At 39.6% G+C, this 17,479-nt stretch overlaps 1 protein-coding gene across 1 annotated transcript in view; it reads right to left on the reverse strand.

The window, feature by feature from the left end:
- ptprr (protein tyrosine phosphatase receptor type R) overlaps positions 1-17,479 on the reverse strand; it is a 38,123-nt gene that overhangs the window by 6,475 nt on the left and 14,169 nt on the right. Inside the window, exons 4-9 of the mRNA XM_079623044.1 lie at positions 11,196-11,306; positions 5,528-5,877; positions 3,773-3,962; positions 1,990-2,074; positions 482-561; positions 85-222 (exon numbers count right to left, since the gene is read on the reverse strand). Coding sequence (XP_079479170.1) covers positions 85-222; positions 482-561; positions 1,990-2,074; positions 3,773-3,962; positions 5,528-5,877; positions 11,196-11,306 — 954 coding nt within the window. The remainder of the gene's footprint in view (positions 1-84; positions 223-481; positions 562-1,989; positions 2,075-3,772; positions 3,963-5,527; positions 5,878-11,195; positions 11,307-17,479) is intronic.

The raw sequence follows: 17,479 nt of genomic DNA on the forward strand, positions 1-17,479 counted from the left end.
TGAAACAGTAAAACAAACTCTTTGCACATGCACAGTTTATTTAGTCATACTAAGAGCATTATAAATCTTTTGAATTGAAATTACTTCATTTTTCTCTTTCAATTTAGTAATCATGACAATGACAGGGCAGTCCTCTTGCCAGGCCATTTGCCAGAAGTCATTCACCGTGTTGATCATTGGACCCTGAGTGGCAATGAAGGTCCTCTCATCTCCAAGATAGCCCTGGATAAAAAAAGTGCTGAACTTAAACATATATAGTGACATAATGGAGGTGAACTAAGTATAAAGCATCATCAGAGCCAAGTTAGAGCAACAAGACTCTTTGATGCCTTGGCATCAAATACAATTTTCTTGTTTATAATGTTTCACTTTACAATTTCTGATGGTAGTAGATTTAAGTGAAGTGACCTCAAGAAGAACATTAAGAGGCTCTTTGGCATAGGCTATTGAAAAAATTGTGAATGTGTCACTGAAAACTTACTCGTATGTAGTTGGCGTTAATGTAACTGCTGAGCGGGTCGTTCAAGTTCTTAGTCTTCAGAATAACCCTGGAATGTGGATCTGAAATTAAATATGAATTTTGTGAAAATTTCTGTTGCATTATAATTGATTCACCAGTATACTACTGTGGCCCACTAGTGCACAAGATGATTACATTTATAAAGCAAACATATGATATAAATAAAGGGGTAAATGGACTTTCAATAAAACTTGGCTGCAAAATTCAGCTCCAACCCTGATCAAACACAACTGAACCAGCTAATTAAGATCTGCAGGAACACTTGGTAATAATTATGATATGATATGATAAACACTTAATTATGTGTTGGATCAGGGTTGGATCTGAACTCTGCCCATAGGTAGATCTCCAGGAACCTTTTCAAGGTTGTGAAAATGTCAAAATGTTCTCGAGGGAGCATTCCCCCCCCCACCCCTCTAAGTATCTCAAATTTGGGAACACCTTTGGGATCTCTGTGATTATAATAATAAGTTGTTACATTTATATAGCGCTTTTTCTGGGACCTCAAACCGCTTCACATATGGAAGGAGGGAATCTGCTCAACCACCACCAATGTGCAGCATCCACCTGCATGATGTGACAGCAGCCATATTGCACCAGAACGCCCACCACACACCTGCTTACTGGTGGCCAATTAGCATATGGGGATGATTAGGATGGACAGAGGCCAAGGGGAAAATTTGGCCATGGTGCCAGGGTCACGCCCCTACTCTTTCGAAAGAAATCCTGGTATTTTTAGTGACCACAGAGAGTCAGGACTTCGGTTTAACGTCTCATCCGAAGGACAGTGCTCTTAGGACCCACACAGACCACAGGGTGAGCACCCCCTGCTGGCCTCACTAACATCTCTTCCAGAAGCAACCTTGTTTTCTCAGGAGGTCTCCCATCCAGGTACTGACCAGGCTCAGCCCTGCTTAGCTTCAGTGGGCAACCAGTCTTGGGCTACAGGGTGAAATGGCTGCTGGCCTATAAAACCCTGCCTACGGCCATGTATGTTGCCTTAGTAAATAGCACTACATTACTGCTGTTCTCAAATATGTACCTTTTACAGATTGTATTGGGATAAAAAATACCTAGTGATGTAAAAATAGAAAATGTATAAAGTGTTCTTTCTGACCTAACTACAAGCAGCCAACTTTAAAGGGGTCCACATAGTCATGAGGGGTCCCTGAGACATTAACAAGCCACCGTTCTACTATTAACATACTGCAAATAGTTCACCAGCTCTAGTCTAAAACCCTACGAATCAATGTTTCACTTCAAACACTCATTTTATGTTTTATTGAAAATTAAAGTGCATGCTATGCTGATTTCAAAATAATGGTAGTACAACCCTATTTCCAGAAAAGTTGGGACATTTTGTAAACATTTAGTGTTGCCACTATACCAAAATTTCAGTAGTTGATACCAATATCATGGCATGACTCAACTCAACTCACATAACAAAATGTAGAAATTCAGATACTAACTTGGCAAAATGGTCTTGTATCTATTTTTTGATCCATGATTTGGGATATCCAGTTCTTTCTGATCCACAAAGTTCATGGGAATTTCCTGTGGATAAAAAAGTTACACAGTCCGCTGAGTACAATGGAAATAGTCAACACCATTAGATAAGCACTTTCAAAGTGTACAGCCTTACAATAGATTCCAGCATATTACATTCAGATATAACATAAAGCATCCATTAAATCATACATCTGTCACAGTTATGCTCAGTTTTGGTTTCATATTGTATTCAATATCTATTTTGCCTGCTTTAGTTATCTAGTTAGTTTCCCTTTGTTCTCTGTTTCCAACCACTAGTTTGTCACCTTGGTTAGCATTATTGTATTAAGTTTGTTATCTTGTCTATTTAAGCCCCTCTCAGTTCTTTCAGTTGTTTGTCTGGTGTTGTTTGTGTTTAGGACACAATGTTACGTTACACCTTCTTGGATTATTGCCTTTGTTTTGTTTTATTAGGTTATCACTAGTAAGCTATAAGTTATCACTATTATTTGAACTCGATATTCGTCATCCTTTGAGAACTACTACGTGACAGAACACCAGACTGCAAAAAATAAAATAAAAAATAAGATGGGTTATTCAGCAGACACCATCCACCCAGAGGAGCAACTCCAATCCTTATTTCAAGGTGGACGGCTACTGGAGGATTTTATGGATAATAATTTGTTACATTTATATAGCGCTTTTTCTGGGTACTCAAAGCGCTTTACATGGAAGGGGGAATCTCCTCAACCACCTGATGATTTACTGGAACTGTGCCATCAGGTTAGTTGGGACGAGTACACCATAAAGATGCACTTTTGAAGCGGGCTCGATGACGAACTGATCCAGATAATTCTGTGTCATTGTCACTGATCCCACCCAGCCTCCCTCTCCCGCCTCCACTTCATGATTCAGCCAGTCTGTCAGCCCCACCTCCATTAGTTTCCTACAGCCCCTTGACTCCTCTTCTAACACCACTCAGTTGTGTGGGTCTTCCGGTCTCCAATGTCGCTCAGACAAGTGTATCCCCTGGATTTGCCTCTAGCCGCTGATCTCGTCACTCTTTTCAGTTCGTCAACCTGTTGGCTCGACTTTGGCACATTCCTCCCTCTGCTCCACCAGATACCATCGTCCTTACGGCTCCACCGGGCTCCCTCATCGCTCCGGCTCCGATTGGTCAGACGTCACCCTGCCTGGGGTGACATCTGGCTTTCAAAGCCATCCACTACGTCTCTCCACCCCTTCGGCTCCATCTGGTTCCGCCTTCGCTCAAGCTCCGCCTTGGTCATCGGCCTCCCTTTATTCCTCAGGCACTCTGGCCGGTGTCGCCCGGTCCAGTCTGTGACTGTGACCAAGTCTCCACCATGGATCCTCCCTCCGTCGACTCCGCTGTGGGCTTTCATCCTTGCTGTGCTCTGGTTCACCACCTCGCTCCTCTTGCTTCTGGCTCCTTCCACCATCATCACCACCTTGGTTTCTCCCGCTACTATCGCCTCAGTTGTTTGTCTGGCGTTGTTTGTGTATATGACACACTGTTACACTATACCTTTTTGGATTTATACCTTTGTTTTATTAAAGTAAATAACCTTATTTGTACACTATTTTCCTTGTCGTCATCTTTTGTGGAGCAACCCTGTGCCAACATCAAGGAAACACACCTTAACTGAACCTCAACTGTGTGTAATTCCCATGACACATAAAAGTCAAGTTGAACCCCATTAATGCTAAAAGTATGTATTAGTGGTGCACTGGTGTGTCACTTACGACAAATTCCGCATGCAGTCTCTGGGTGTTCAATGTGATGTCACGAAGCTGTTGCCGCGAGAGGACTCGACCGGCAGACTGCAGGTATTCCTGAGTCACGCGCTCTCGTGGAGTCACGACCCCACAACTTATAGGCTCCACCGATCCCAAAGAACTCATATCCAGCACTAGAGAGACATTAGATCCTCGTCTGCGAGGGACATAAAAATAATATTTGAGGAAAAAACGTATTTGGTCTTATAACATATAATTTGGTCTTATACTACCATATATCCGCACATATGGATAAACATAGACAGGAAACATAGACTGCTGCTCCAAAGAGCTATGATAGATATCACGTTGATTTTAACCACTGCAAGACTGTTAAACATGACGCTTAGTTTAAAACTTGTTATGGTTGCTCATTTAGGAATTAATAGCAGACCAAGCAATATGCATAGAGATATGGAGTGAAATAGTGTTCACTTATCTTAGATGTTGATTCCAGTTGCTTTCTAATAATACAGTTTAACCCTTTACAAATATCACAGTACAAGTGGTCCTCTCTTTACTGTGAGCATCGCGTCAACAACATTATTAACAAACAAAAATGTTGTAACAAAGGTTTTATTTTGTCAACGATAATAAAGACAAGATTTAAAAAGTTAATTATCATGACAATTAAACGGTTTAAATTAAAACATATTGTTGGCAAAAATATGACGAAAAATAACACCTCAGACATTGCACAATGCACTAACAGTTTGATGTTTATTTGGTTGTTTAATTTTTGTTGGGTTTTTTTACGATAAAGAAAGAAAAATCTAGAAAGAAAGTCATAATGTTGGGTACTTGAGCTGCGAGAGCTGCACAGTGGTAAAATGAAGTGCTTTACAGTATTTAGCTCACTCACTCATTTAGTACTCACTCATATACATTTGAAATGAATAAGACACATACACAATTTTAACATGTTACATCTACAGGAATTAATCTGAACTAAGTTAGGTGTGAGTCAGCATGTTTAAGTCGTGTTGTGTACTCCGTAACAAGCACTAAAACATGTATATAACATGGATAATGATTAACTAAAGCATCATCTCACAAAATAGTAGTTCAACAGTGTACTCGTTATAATTCATATTTCATATTTAAAATGATTAATATTTCGAAAGACTGGGTTTTCACAAGGGCGGTTTTAATTTTTACGTTCTGGTTTTAGTTAAATGTTGATACATCGTTGAATATAGCTGAATAAATACCTATAAATACTTGAATGTTTTACTTTATTTATTTCTCAGATGTTTTTTTTTTTTTTTTTTTTTTGGCTGTTCACATTATCTTTTAAATGTGGCCACTATCAGATTTGAGTGTGAACTAATTAAAGTCCTGAACTGACCTGCATGCACAAAAGAACAATCAGATTTGGGCCACAGTGTGAACGTAGTATTAGAAAAAGTCCAGATGTCAAGACCATGGGGCACATCACATGAATAATACCCATTGCACTATTAATTTACTGTCTAAAAGAATAAATGCTTTATTTGTATGCCATTTGTAATTAGACATTGTTGCCATTGAACTTTTATATTTAGTAAAACACTAGAAAAATAGAACTCAACAAAAGAAAGACATTTTTTCCCCAAATTCTTCTGAAGTTCTTCTTTTTGTGTTTACAGAAAAATAACAGCATGTGGGTTTGAAACGACATGAGGGTGCACATTATAACTTTTGATTTTATTAATGCACTTTCATGCACAAAATAAGTCTTACCGCTCCTGCAGGCCGCCAACAGGCTTCATCCTAAAGGGTGAGTGTGTGGAGGACACACTGGGTTTGAGTTCAGCCACGGAGTGGCTGGGTGGGCACTGCGGCTCTGACGTCGTCACGCTGGAAAGAGTTTGATTGATGTTGATGTTACAGGACGGGGGGCTTGTACTGCTGGTAAAATGGGTGGCACTGGGTTTGGACGTCTGGTTGGCCTGGACCATGCTGTTCTTGAGGGTCAAAGGAGGCTGAGCACCATGAACAGGGATGGGTGCCAGCTGGACGTCCCGGGTGGATGGGGATGGGTCTTTAAGCTGCTGATCCAAGAATTCCTTCTCCTTTATTCGGTAAAGCACCTGAGGAAAGAAAATATTCAGAAAATATAAAATTCACTTGCAGATAGTTATAGGTTAAATCTCACAAAAAAACACTAAAGAAAGTAAATTATTTTTGTCATTCCCGTTAATGATTATTACTGTAGTAATGATTTTTCAGCAAAAAAATCTGTACAACATATACTATCGCATATAATCCTTCACGTCCACTGCAATCACAAAATTCTGGCCAGTACCAAGAATATCAAAATCGTCTGGGCGGTAGATCCTTTTCCTATTTAGTGCCCAAACTCTGGAACTAGTCTTACTAGCCTTCTTTGGGAGACAGACACACTCTTGTCAGTTTATATCTAGATTAAAAACCCATCTCTTTAACCTGGCATACACATAACACAATGTCACATTTATATAATTCACGTGCGTTAAAGGATTGTTAGGCTGCATAAATTAGGTCAACCAGAACCATGAACACTTCCCATGACATCAGATGTATGCTACATCGTAATATTAGGCTTATGCTAATATTAATCTGTCTCATTCTTATCCCGAGGTTACCGTAGTACACCATATCCAGATCAGACGGGAAACCTGCACCTTGACGACCACAACAACCCTGAATGTCAGTGGAGAACGTGAAAACTAGACGAGCCCTAAAGACAGACCTCATGTAAAGACCTTCTTGACTAGACAGCCATCGGCACAGATCCTCACTAAAAACAACGAGAACCAGACTCTGCACAGACCCTATGACCAGCCTCAAGTCTTTCTCCCTCCATATGCCGGCGTGATGTATCTTCAGACTCTATGAAATACTCTGAATGAAATCAATCCACAATCTGGTTTGTGATGCAGCCTGGAATCATAATCACACCATGTTCATTCGTCTGGCCAGAGGTTTTTTTTCTCCATATCTGAGTTTGGGATCCTTGCCACTGTCGCCTCTGGCTTGCGTAGTTGGGGACACTTAATATTCCTTATTATTGATCTGACTGCATTGGATGAGAACTGAACTGAGCTGGGTGATGACATCACTGTTTTCTCCAGAGCTGCTTTATATATGAACTGAACTGGTACATCATAAGTTGGTACGTCATAAGAAGGATGGCGTCTATGCTAATATTAGTCTCTGTCTATCCCGAGGTTTACCGCAGTCCGCTGGATCCAGGCCATGTACAGATCTGATGAAGGACCTGCGCCTGGACATGACGACAACGCAGTCCTGAAGTGTCAACTAGTCTCTCCCCTGTGAAGGCCTCCTTCCCTTCCCTTTACCTCGCTACAGATAAAACGTTGTCGAGATAAGTCCGGTTCACGTGGCTACGCGGAAGCGATAAAACATTCGGTATTATACATTTTTCAAAGCTTGTACCTTGGAACCTATGTCATAGTTTGCTTTCTCGAGCCACCAGGCACTGTTTTGTGCAAATGCGGCCGGATCGCATTTAGGGTTTTCTGTTAGAACGGTGTTGTGTTAGCGGCCCCTAAGTTAATAACTAATTATCGTTGCGAAAGAAGTGAATCAATCAAAACTAACTTTAGCTGGACAATAACTTTATTCTAGAGCTGCTGTAAAGCCCAAACAATCTCTGTTACTGTCATTTCCTATTATCACTGTAAAGCTGCTTTGAAACAATATATATTGTTGAAAGCGCTATATAAATAAAGGTAAAAAAAAAAAACTTTTTGTCTTTTTAGAGCTGCTTTACAGCAGAATTTAATTCTGTTTAAAAATCGCAGATTGGTGAACTCATCGAAAAACTCTACACACTCATTCATAGAATAATATAGAACATGGGAGTAGAGTTAAGATCAAATCCCAGTTACTGTAGTACAAATGCAAGTTTCACTTTATTTTGATGGTCTCTTTAACAGTCTGTTGACTATAAGTAACTTTGCACCTACATGTCTACTAACTAGTGTTAGTAGAGTATTAGTAGACTGGTAGGGTTAAAATAAGTAGACATGTAGTTGCAAAGTTACTTATAGTCAACAGTGTTCAAAAGGGACCATCAAAATAAAGTATTACCCAAATGCTCAATGTTCACACGTGAAGATGCAGGACAAACTTGTTGAATTGCATAAATGTGCAACTTTTGCAGAAGTACAGAAGATGTTTTTACGGAGTCAGGTTTGCAAACACCTACAGGTGAAACTCGAAAAATTAAAATATTAAAATGAACTTTTGCACGATATTTCTCAAATTAAACTTAACATAATGGGTCAGGAGAAGATATGAGTTTATTTTATTTTATTGGTAGACGTCCCAGTTTCCACAAAACTTTACATCCAACCATTTCCCACCAGTTTGTGATGTAGAAAGCAGTTCTAGACATTTGCAATGACGTCAATCAGTTTGTAATGTATCTTCATTTCAGATAAGTTTTTATTTTCTACATTCAATCTAAAGCCAGCAGCCATATCACCCTGTAGCCCAAGACTGGTTGTCCACTGAAACTAAGCAGGGCTGAGCCTGGTCAGTACCTGGATGGGAGACCTTATGGGAAAACCAGGTTGCTTCGAAAGAGGTGTTAGTGAGGCCAGCAGGGGGCGCTCACCCTGTGGCCTGTGTGGGTCCTAAAGCCCCAGTATAGTGACGGGGACACTATACTGTCAAAGAGCGCTGTCCTTTGGATGAGACGTTAAACCAAGGTCCTGACTCTCCGTGGTCACAAAACCTGTGAGCTATTATAATCTTCATTAAAGTCTGCATCACATTAAAACACATGCATCCATGATTAAATCAATTACAATATTGCTTCGAGGGTCATCATTTAATTTAAAGTCATCGTCTTTCTCATGGTTTTTTAAAGTATGTATCTAATTGTAAAAAATATATCTATTTTAGCAATGCCTCTAGATCAGTAATTATTCAAATATGAGTATGTTTTAAATGTGTTCACATTTGTATACAGTAATTCCCATGTTTTCCACCAGAGGTCTCTATCTCATCATCACAATGAGCTGTGTGGTATGGTTTCAGTGCTGACTTCTATCAAATGAACTTTACCTTTGTACAAACAGCACTTTTATTTCTGTTCGTTTTCCCGGACACTAATGTGGTTTTTAAATTGTCTAATGAAACTTGCAAACGGATCCGGCTGCTCTACAGGGGCAAAAAGCAGCTTTCACAACGCACACTCTCACAGCGTTTACCATTCACACACACGTCAACAAGTTTAATCAAGTGTAAAAAAGTTTAATTTGAATAGATACTGTTGTTTAATGCAGATTCTTTGTTAATGTACATTTAAATAGTTGGAAATGTCTAACTTGACCAATCAGAATCAAGTATTCTAGAGAGCCATGTGATAATATTTATGAATGAATTATTAATGAACACTATTATAAGGTGTTACTCAGTAATCAAAAACAAGGTACTACATGCCTTCTCCAACATAGAAAAGCATGTTGTACGTGTATACATGGGGGGAAATGTGTAAAAAAAAAAAAAAAAAATTACAAATGACAAATTAAAAATATTTAAAAAATAAATTATAAATAAGGTTCAATGCAGATAAATGATATATAATATGTTACAATTAGTGTTGTTTTAATTTTTAATTTCATTATAGTTTCATTCATATTTTGAATTAGCTATATTTTACTTTTTTATGTTACTTTTAGTAATTACATTATGTGCATTAGTCATTTTATTATATATATATATTTAAAAATATTAGTACTATTTAGGTTCAATTTATTTTTTATTTCAGTTTTAGTTTTCAACTGCTTCAACTTCAACTTATTTCAGTTTAAATGCCACGTTCACATTTATAATTTCTCTTTAAGTTTTTCAACAAATCTTTTTATTTTAACTTTGTTTCAGCTTTATTTCAGTTAACAGAAATGTTTTTAATGGTTTTGGTTTTAGTTAGCGATAATAAACCTGGTCACAATTTACCAAAATGTTATATTATTACCTTTTTCATACTGCTTTCTACAAACTAGTCGGAAATCCTGAAATTAAACAGTTTTATTATCTGAACATAGCCATAGTTTTATGTTTCTTTTCACAAAGATGTTATGTTTCTTTTCACAACTAACAGTAAGCTAATGGTGGGTAGAATAAAAAAAAAATATATATATATTTTCCAGATAATGTTCACTCTAAAAAATGCTGGGTTGTTTCAACCCAAATTTGCGTCAAATATGGACAAACCCAGCAGTTGGGTTAAATTTTTTAATTAAAAATGTTAACCCAACGGTTGGGTTAGTCCATAATTGGGTTAAAACAACCCAGCATTTTTTAGAGTGTTTTACCGTTATTATAATTCTTTGATCTTTCACAATACAAGTAAAAATATAAATTTGAAAGGGGTGCCACCCGCAAAAGGATCATCATAAAGAGTTTGAAAACTCCTCCTGTCCTAGAATTTGCAGAATCACAATGCTAATAAGGCTTCAGCAGACCCTGTCATTGAGATCGGCTCACAGCTTAACGTGGTAATTATTCCTTAAGCTCTTCAGTCCGTCAGCGCAAGAGAGCGCGGGTGCTCTGAGGACGTGCTATGATGTCATCGCCAGAGTTAAGACAGACTTAAAACGTTAAGAGCAAACGTCGACCAATCAGAGGGCGGAGTCAGGTGTGACCAAGATGGCAGTGCTGATCCTTTTAAAGTGCTGAACCACCAGAGGAAACCATGCGACTTCCTCTGCCACAATACATCCGTTTTGCAATGACTCTTTTCTGTATCATATCCTGTGTCTCTGCTTCTGTTCAGGTCTTTTTCACTATTACTCACCGTATATCAAAACCCAAAGAGTGCCTTCAGTGTGTGCAGACTCGAATGATCTCCGTTTTAATGTTAATAGCCGTTGGTGTTTACTTCACGAGGGGGTTTGCAGAGACAAGCATGAAACAGGAAGTATTTGAACTGTTCCAAGTGAATAAACTCAATTCAATATTTAAATTCAATATTCAAATTCATAATTCAATATTTAAAAAAAATCACAAATGAGAACTCTTTGATATCTCATTTGTTTCTCCAAGACAGCACTGAGATTGAATGGAGAGCAAATGGAGACTTTTACGTAGGTTTCCTGCTTCTCAGATGTTTCTCCTGAGAAAGATCCCATCAATCTCACATGTATTTTAGTCTCAACACGAACTTCAACATTTCTCATCGAGTTGTCATTTCATCAAGTGTTATTATCTTATTTGAAACTCTTTCTATGTCTATGAATGAATGTTAGGAGAAACTTCTGAGACAAAGTTTTATTTTTTAAATCAATAAAACTAGGTTTCCTGAGATAATAAAGAGCATTTCATTAATCTTCACACATAGCATCATATCCTTTTCAAATCAGCTGAATGGCAGAAGACTGTGAGAGATACGTACCATTAAACAGCTGAAGATGATGATGAATATTGTGAGACAGATAACCAGCACGTAGAATCCGTCTTTACCCCAGATGCTGTTCTTCTCATGGTGGTTTTTGAACACATTCTTCTGTTCAAAAACAGACACAAAAAAATATCAAAAGTGTCCAGAACCAACAAAGTCAATGCATGCTACATCGGACATTAGTTTTGAGAGCCCTAAGATGCATTTATACTGTGGTGGAGTGAAAGTGATATAAGGATCAACAAGTGCGATCTTAAGGAAGACATTGACATTGAGCTAGACAGAGGCTGACTCCACCCCTAAACCTGCCCACACACACACACACACACACACACACACACACACACACACAGACTGGATGAAATGTCCTGCAACACATATGCACCTGACATCAGGGTCCTGAGAGGTGACATATATATACAACATAAAAAAAATATTTTAAACATTAATCTTTCTTGTTGTCATTAATAATAATCTCATATTAGTGGAGAGTTTATATGAAACAACTGTTTAAAAATGCACTTGTCATACTGCAAATAATAGTGAAAAATCAGTACAATAATTATATTATAATAAATAATTTATATTATTTTATATTATATTAAGACAATAATGTATTACAAAACATCATCAACATCAAATATGATGTGCTATATGACGCATTAAAAACATGCTTTCCCAGAGGTGAAGTGAACTTGTATATTAAAGGTCTACAAAATATGTAGTACAAATTAAATTTGAAACTGTAAATGAAACCTTGCACTTACTTAGGTACTTTGATGCTAATAAAAATATCTTTAAATAACATTGGTGTCAAAGATTACCCTGTTATTGTATTTTATTTATATATATATATAAATACATTCGTTTAGGTTTTGTTCTTGTTCATGTACATATTAGCAGTGTTGGGTAAGTTACTTTAAAAAAGTAATTAGTTATAGTTACTACTAACTTCTCACAAAAAGTTAGTATCTGAGTTACATCATTACAAAAGTAACTAATTACCAGGGAAAGTAACATCTTGGTAGGGAGCAGGGAACGGAGATGTTACGTCATGACCACGAATGGGGTTTCGCTTAGAAAGCCTCTCATCTTCGAGAAATAAAACGAGTGATTTGCATAGCGTAACTCCGCCTTACCTTGTTTATAAGGAAGAACGCTGGCAACATGCAGATATGTTTCTTCACTTAGGAGCCGAGACTGAACTCAGATCGTGCCAGTGGTACAGCGGAAGTGGCAGGGAGACGTAACGTCTCCATTCCCTACTCAGGGAACGAGGGTTACATACGTAACCGAGACGTTCCCTTTCGTAGTCACTACGAGTTACGTTGTGACGACGAATGGGGTTCCCAGTCTAATCACGCCACCTCAGCTGTCTTCCAGTGCCCTGCGTAAGTCTGAGCTCCCTGTCGTGAGACTAGCATGGACGAAGGACTCATATTTAACACAGGAATACCAAGGTACACTGGGAAGCATATCTCAGAGGAAATATGCTATTAGTGCCTGCCTTACAGAATACACATATGGTAAATGGTAAATGGACTGCATTTATATAGCGCTTTCACAGACCCAATGGCCACCAAAGCGCTTTACATGTTGCCTCACATTCACCCATTCATACACCGACGGCGGTGTCAGCCATGCAAGGTGCCATCCAGCTCGTTGTGAGCAGCTGGTATTACGTGTCTTGCTCATGGACACCTCGACACGGTTGACCTTGCTGCTGGTATGCCAAAGCAATGGCGACCACTATCCAGTGAGACAACCTTTGCTTGGAGAGAGCCTTTCCCTTCAGCTTCACCATAACAGACAAAGAGCTGGTCTGAGGTCCTGAAACACTGCGTTCTGTCTACGTAAGCATGGAGGGCGCGATTCCCAAATCAGCTGAACCGACTTGGGATGGAGTTTCCATTCTCCAGGAAGAGGCTGAGGCTGAAGCCGTGAGAGCTCGTCAGCTCACCAGCGTGAACTGGTTGGAGGGACAATCTCGGTCACACCCTTCGCCAGTAGGGTGGTGACCTCCGCACGCATGACAGGGGCATTGCCACCGGCCATAGTGTAGCGGACTCCCCGGAAGCGGGGAGGAGATCGTGCGAACTGAATCGCATAGCCGAGCCTGGTAGTTCTCGCGACTCAGAGGTTGGGAAGGACAGGTTGGGAAGCTCTAGCCAGGCTCTCAAGGACTGAACAAGCAGGGTAATGAGAACCACAGACATACCCTTTAGAGCCATACACGGATCGGTCCTGCACAGCGCTGCTTTAAGTCAAACACACCTATTTTTATAGTCATGTTTCCTGTTAGTCATGTGTTTCACTTGCTCCTAATGTGATCATGTCATCCCTAGTGCTTCCCTAGTCGTATGTGTCTTGTGCTGGTTGGTTGCTCTTGTCATGTGTTCAGTTATGTTTTGTCATTGGTTCATTGTCTTGATCATGCTCATGCTCAGGAGTTTCTTGTCAATAATTAGTCTCATGTTTCATTTTTCCTTTGTTTAGCTTTATTCACAATAACTGTTGCTGATGTGTTCAAGTTCAAGTCTGTCTATTTTTTATTTTGATTATTTGAATAAATCTGCACATGGGTTCTCACGGATGGTAGTGTTAAAAAAACTCACGACTAGGAAGGAACGTTGGAAGGAAGACTTTAATTATCAAATACACTGGAACAAGGAATCACGCAGGAGAAACACAACCAAGCGTTGACGAGAACCGACAATGACAGAGGGACAACACAGGGTACATATTAGGGCTGGGTAAAAAATATTGATTCCTAAAAAATATATTTAAAAAGCGATTCTCATTTTTACGAACCGATATCGATTCTTAAATCCCATGAATCGATTAGTCATCCTGTTTTCAGTTGATGAATGAATGGAACATTTTAGCACACATCCCATCCAATAAATCGCAATAATCTTTGTGCTTTGTTACTATTGATATGAAACAAAGTCTCAGATTTCAAATTACGTCCATTTTCTTACGAAATTCAAAAACATAAATTAGCTTCTCTTCTTCCTTAATAATACCAGTTACAGCGCGAAATAAACATGAGCATCTGAAACTCATCGAAATCTGTATCATGTCACATGGAATCGCTCAATCAGTGTTTCAACTGTGGAAAGACGTCAGTAAACAGCTTGTAAACAAAGTCATGTAACTTCACATTGACCTCCGAAAAACCGACCATGAACTCGTTAGTCAGCCAAGTAAAAAAAAAAAAAAAAAGTTTTTATGACAGCACCCATTTAAATGTTTATATTTCATGTAACTTTATTATTATTAAAAAAATTAAATCAGTTAATTTTTACCTTCAATAATAGGCTAATGAAGCCTAGTGGGCTACAACTGACTCCCATAGTTTACAAACTTTACAGCATTAGTTAAGAGATTTGTTTTCCTTGAGAAAATTTGGCATGTATTGTACCTGATATCCAAAATAATCAATATTGAATCAAAATCTAATCGAATTGTGAAATTTGTGTCAATAGCCAGCCCTAGTATATATACAAGTGGAAATCAAAGAGAACTAATGAGATAATTAACAAGACACAGCTGAACTAAATGAACTAATGAGAATGGTGGTGATGGATACAGGAGTGGCGGGAAACTGAACACAATGAAGATCAGAGAAGTCCAGAAACAAACTGACATGTAACACTCATTGCAAGTCGCCTCAGTGGATTTTAATTACAATTTAATACAAAAACATATTTCCAAAACATTTTTAAAACATTTGAATTTTGTCAGAAGGTGTAATAATAAAATTATTATATTACCATATATTTTGGTTATGATGCCATGGTATTACCATCATTTTTTGAACATGCACTGTAGCAAGGCATGCTGTTATGGGAAGAAGGATCGGGCAAACGTTTCAAAAACCTTAATATAGAAATAAACACAAAACGAAACTAAAGAAACTAAACATCTCATAGACAACTCCTGCACATACATAAACCAAACACAACGAAAAGTCCAGGCCTGGTCCTCTCTCGTCCTTCACTGTCGTTGCTCCTATTTTATGCTTCCGTAGCTGCTCTACATTCTGAGGAATTAGATGTGGAGAGATTTCAGGCAGGTGTTAATATTAGATCTGCTCCTTCCGCTGGGTATCTCTGGAAGCCCTCCGGAAGCTGGTAATTAGGCACCTTTAAGAGTGTTGGAGTCTAGAGAGCCCATTTTCCTCGGGTTTGACTGCAGTGCAGAACCCTCCCCCTGAGTCAGGTTCTCCAGTCCCTGGGATGAGCTCTTTCGACCTCAAGAACCCAACAGGAAGTTTTCTTTTTGCCCCAGTTCGAGGACCCTTTTTTGTCGAAAGGCACCTTTGGGAGTGTCTGGAGTTTTGAAATCCAACAAAGACATTTGTTTCTCAGTGATCGCAGCTAGCACTCAGTAGGCCCCCCTTGATGGCAATGTCTTTCTGGTCGAGTGTAAGTGGAATACTTAATAGTTGAGAGCTCGGTTTAATGCTGGAGTCTCAGTTGAGCATTTATAATGGTGCGGCTAGCACTTTGCCTTGCCCCCTTATACTTCCTTGTGATCTGCCAACCAAGGAAGGCCCGGAGCTCTTCTGGTCTCTGGACCCCAACAGAAAGTGGTCTGTTCGTCTTGGGTGAACCTTTCCTGTTGTACGGCTGAGAGTGCTGGAGTCTAGAGACCAAATCATATGACAGGTTTTACAATGGTTGTAGCTGTTAGCTCCCATTGGTCATTTAGGATGAGCATGGAGTAGAACCTTCCCAGTTACGGGCAAGGTCCTCTGCTCCCTGTAATGAGCTTGTTCTGACTTCAGTATCATTCTGCTATAGACAGTGACATTGAGTGGTATGGCTCTCTGTGAGCCTCCTTGGTGGAACTGTCTTTGGTGGAGTAAAGAGAGAGCCGTCCTGCTGAGACCTCCGCTCCCCAGAGCTCCGCTTGGATAGCAGTATCAACTTGTAGAGCTCTTGTTGAGCCTCCTTGTTAAGCAGTTGTAAGCTTAGAACGTAGTTAGGCCTCTTCTCATTTTAGAGCTCCTTCTGGGTGGTCACGCCAGGTTGAATGGCTTTCTGTGAGCCTCCTTGGCGAAACCACCATTAGGGAAGCGTTGTTAGGTTTCCTCTTGATTTAGAGAGTCGTCATGCTGAGACGTTCACTCCCTACAGCTCCGCATAAAAAATAAGACTAAGTCGTACAACTCCCTGTGAGAATCCTTGGTGAGGTGGTCTTTATCGTAGAGCGTAGTTAAGTAATAGAGGGTCGTCATGCTGAAGCCTCCTTTCTCAGAGCTCTGTTTAGTCAGTGGACTAGGTTGTAGGCTCTTTTTTAAGCCTCCTTGTTCAACTGTCGTCTGAGTGGGAGTTGCTAGGCTTCATCTCATTCTAGAGAGTCATCCTGCTGAGGCCTCCACTGCCCAGAGCTCAGCTTGGATAGCAGTATGGAGTTGTCAGGCTCTTTTTTGAGCCTCCTTGGTAAGCAATCCTTAGTGTAGAACGTAGCAGGCCTCCTCTCGCTTAAGATAGTCGTCCTGCTGAGGCTTCTGTTCTTAGAGCTCCCCTCAGATACTATATCAGGTCATTGGCTCTCTGCTAGCCTCTTTGATGATATTGTTTTAGAGTGGTGCTAGGTCTCCTCTCGTTTTGAGAGTGGTTTTCCTGAGACCTCCATTCGTCAGGGGTATAGTGTCCCCTGAATGGCCAGAATACCAGGCCCTGAGCTCTGCCCATGAAGTATGTATAGCCAGGATTTTTGGCCCTAGGGAAGAGAGTCACCTAGCTCCATGTCTAACTAAGAAGTCATTGACTTTATGTTAGCTCTCACATTCCCTCTTCATTCTTTCAGCAGGTTGGAGTGGGTATTTCTTCCTCATAGCGTCCTCATAGTGTAGTGAGAGTTTAAATTCGATAGGGAACGCCTCAGGTTAGGGATGTAACCATGATTCCCTGTGAAGGGGAACAAGACACTGCTTCTTGTTGCCATGTTTCGGGTATGGCTGCCCACATCTCCTTCAGACAAAGAAGTTGTTGATGTGTACTAAATGTACCCTTTTAAATTCACACCTATGACAGTGATGTCATAGGCTGTCACCGGCCAATGTTATTGTCGTGTTTAGACACGTGCTTCAGACACCGGTCACGCTGTCAACACCGGTTCCCCATAGAGGGTTCCCCAATCTCATTCCCCTTCTCAGGGAACCATGGTTACAGATGTACCCTGAGAAATTTTTCTTTAAATGTGACATGTGACTGTATTTTCTTAGATTAAAATACATAGGGCAAAATGTATTTTTAAATGCTTTT

The sequence above is a fragment of the Phoxinus phoxinus genome (assembly GCF_949152265.1).
Source record: "Phoxinus phoxinus genome assembly, chromosome: 9".
Classification (NCBI taxonomy): domain Eukaryota; kingdom Metazoa; phylum Chordata; class Actinopteri; order Cypriniformes; family Leuciscidae; genus Phoxinus; species Phoxinus phoxinus.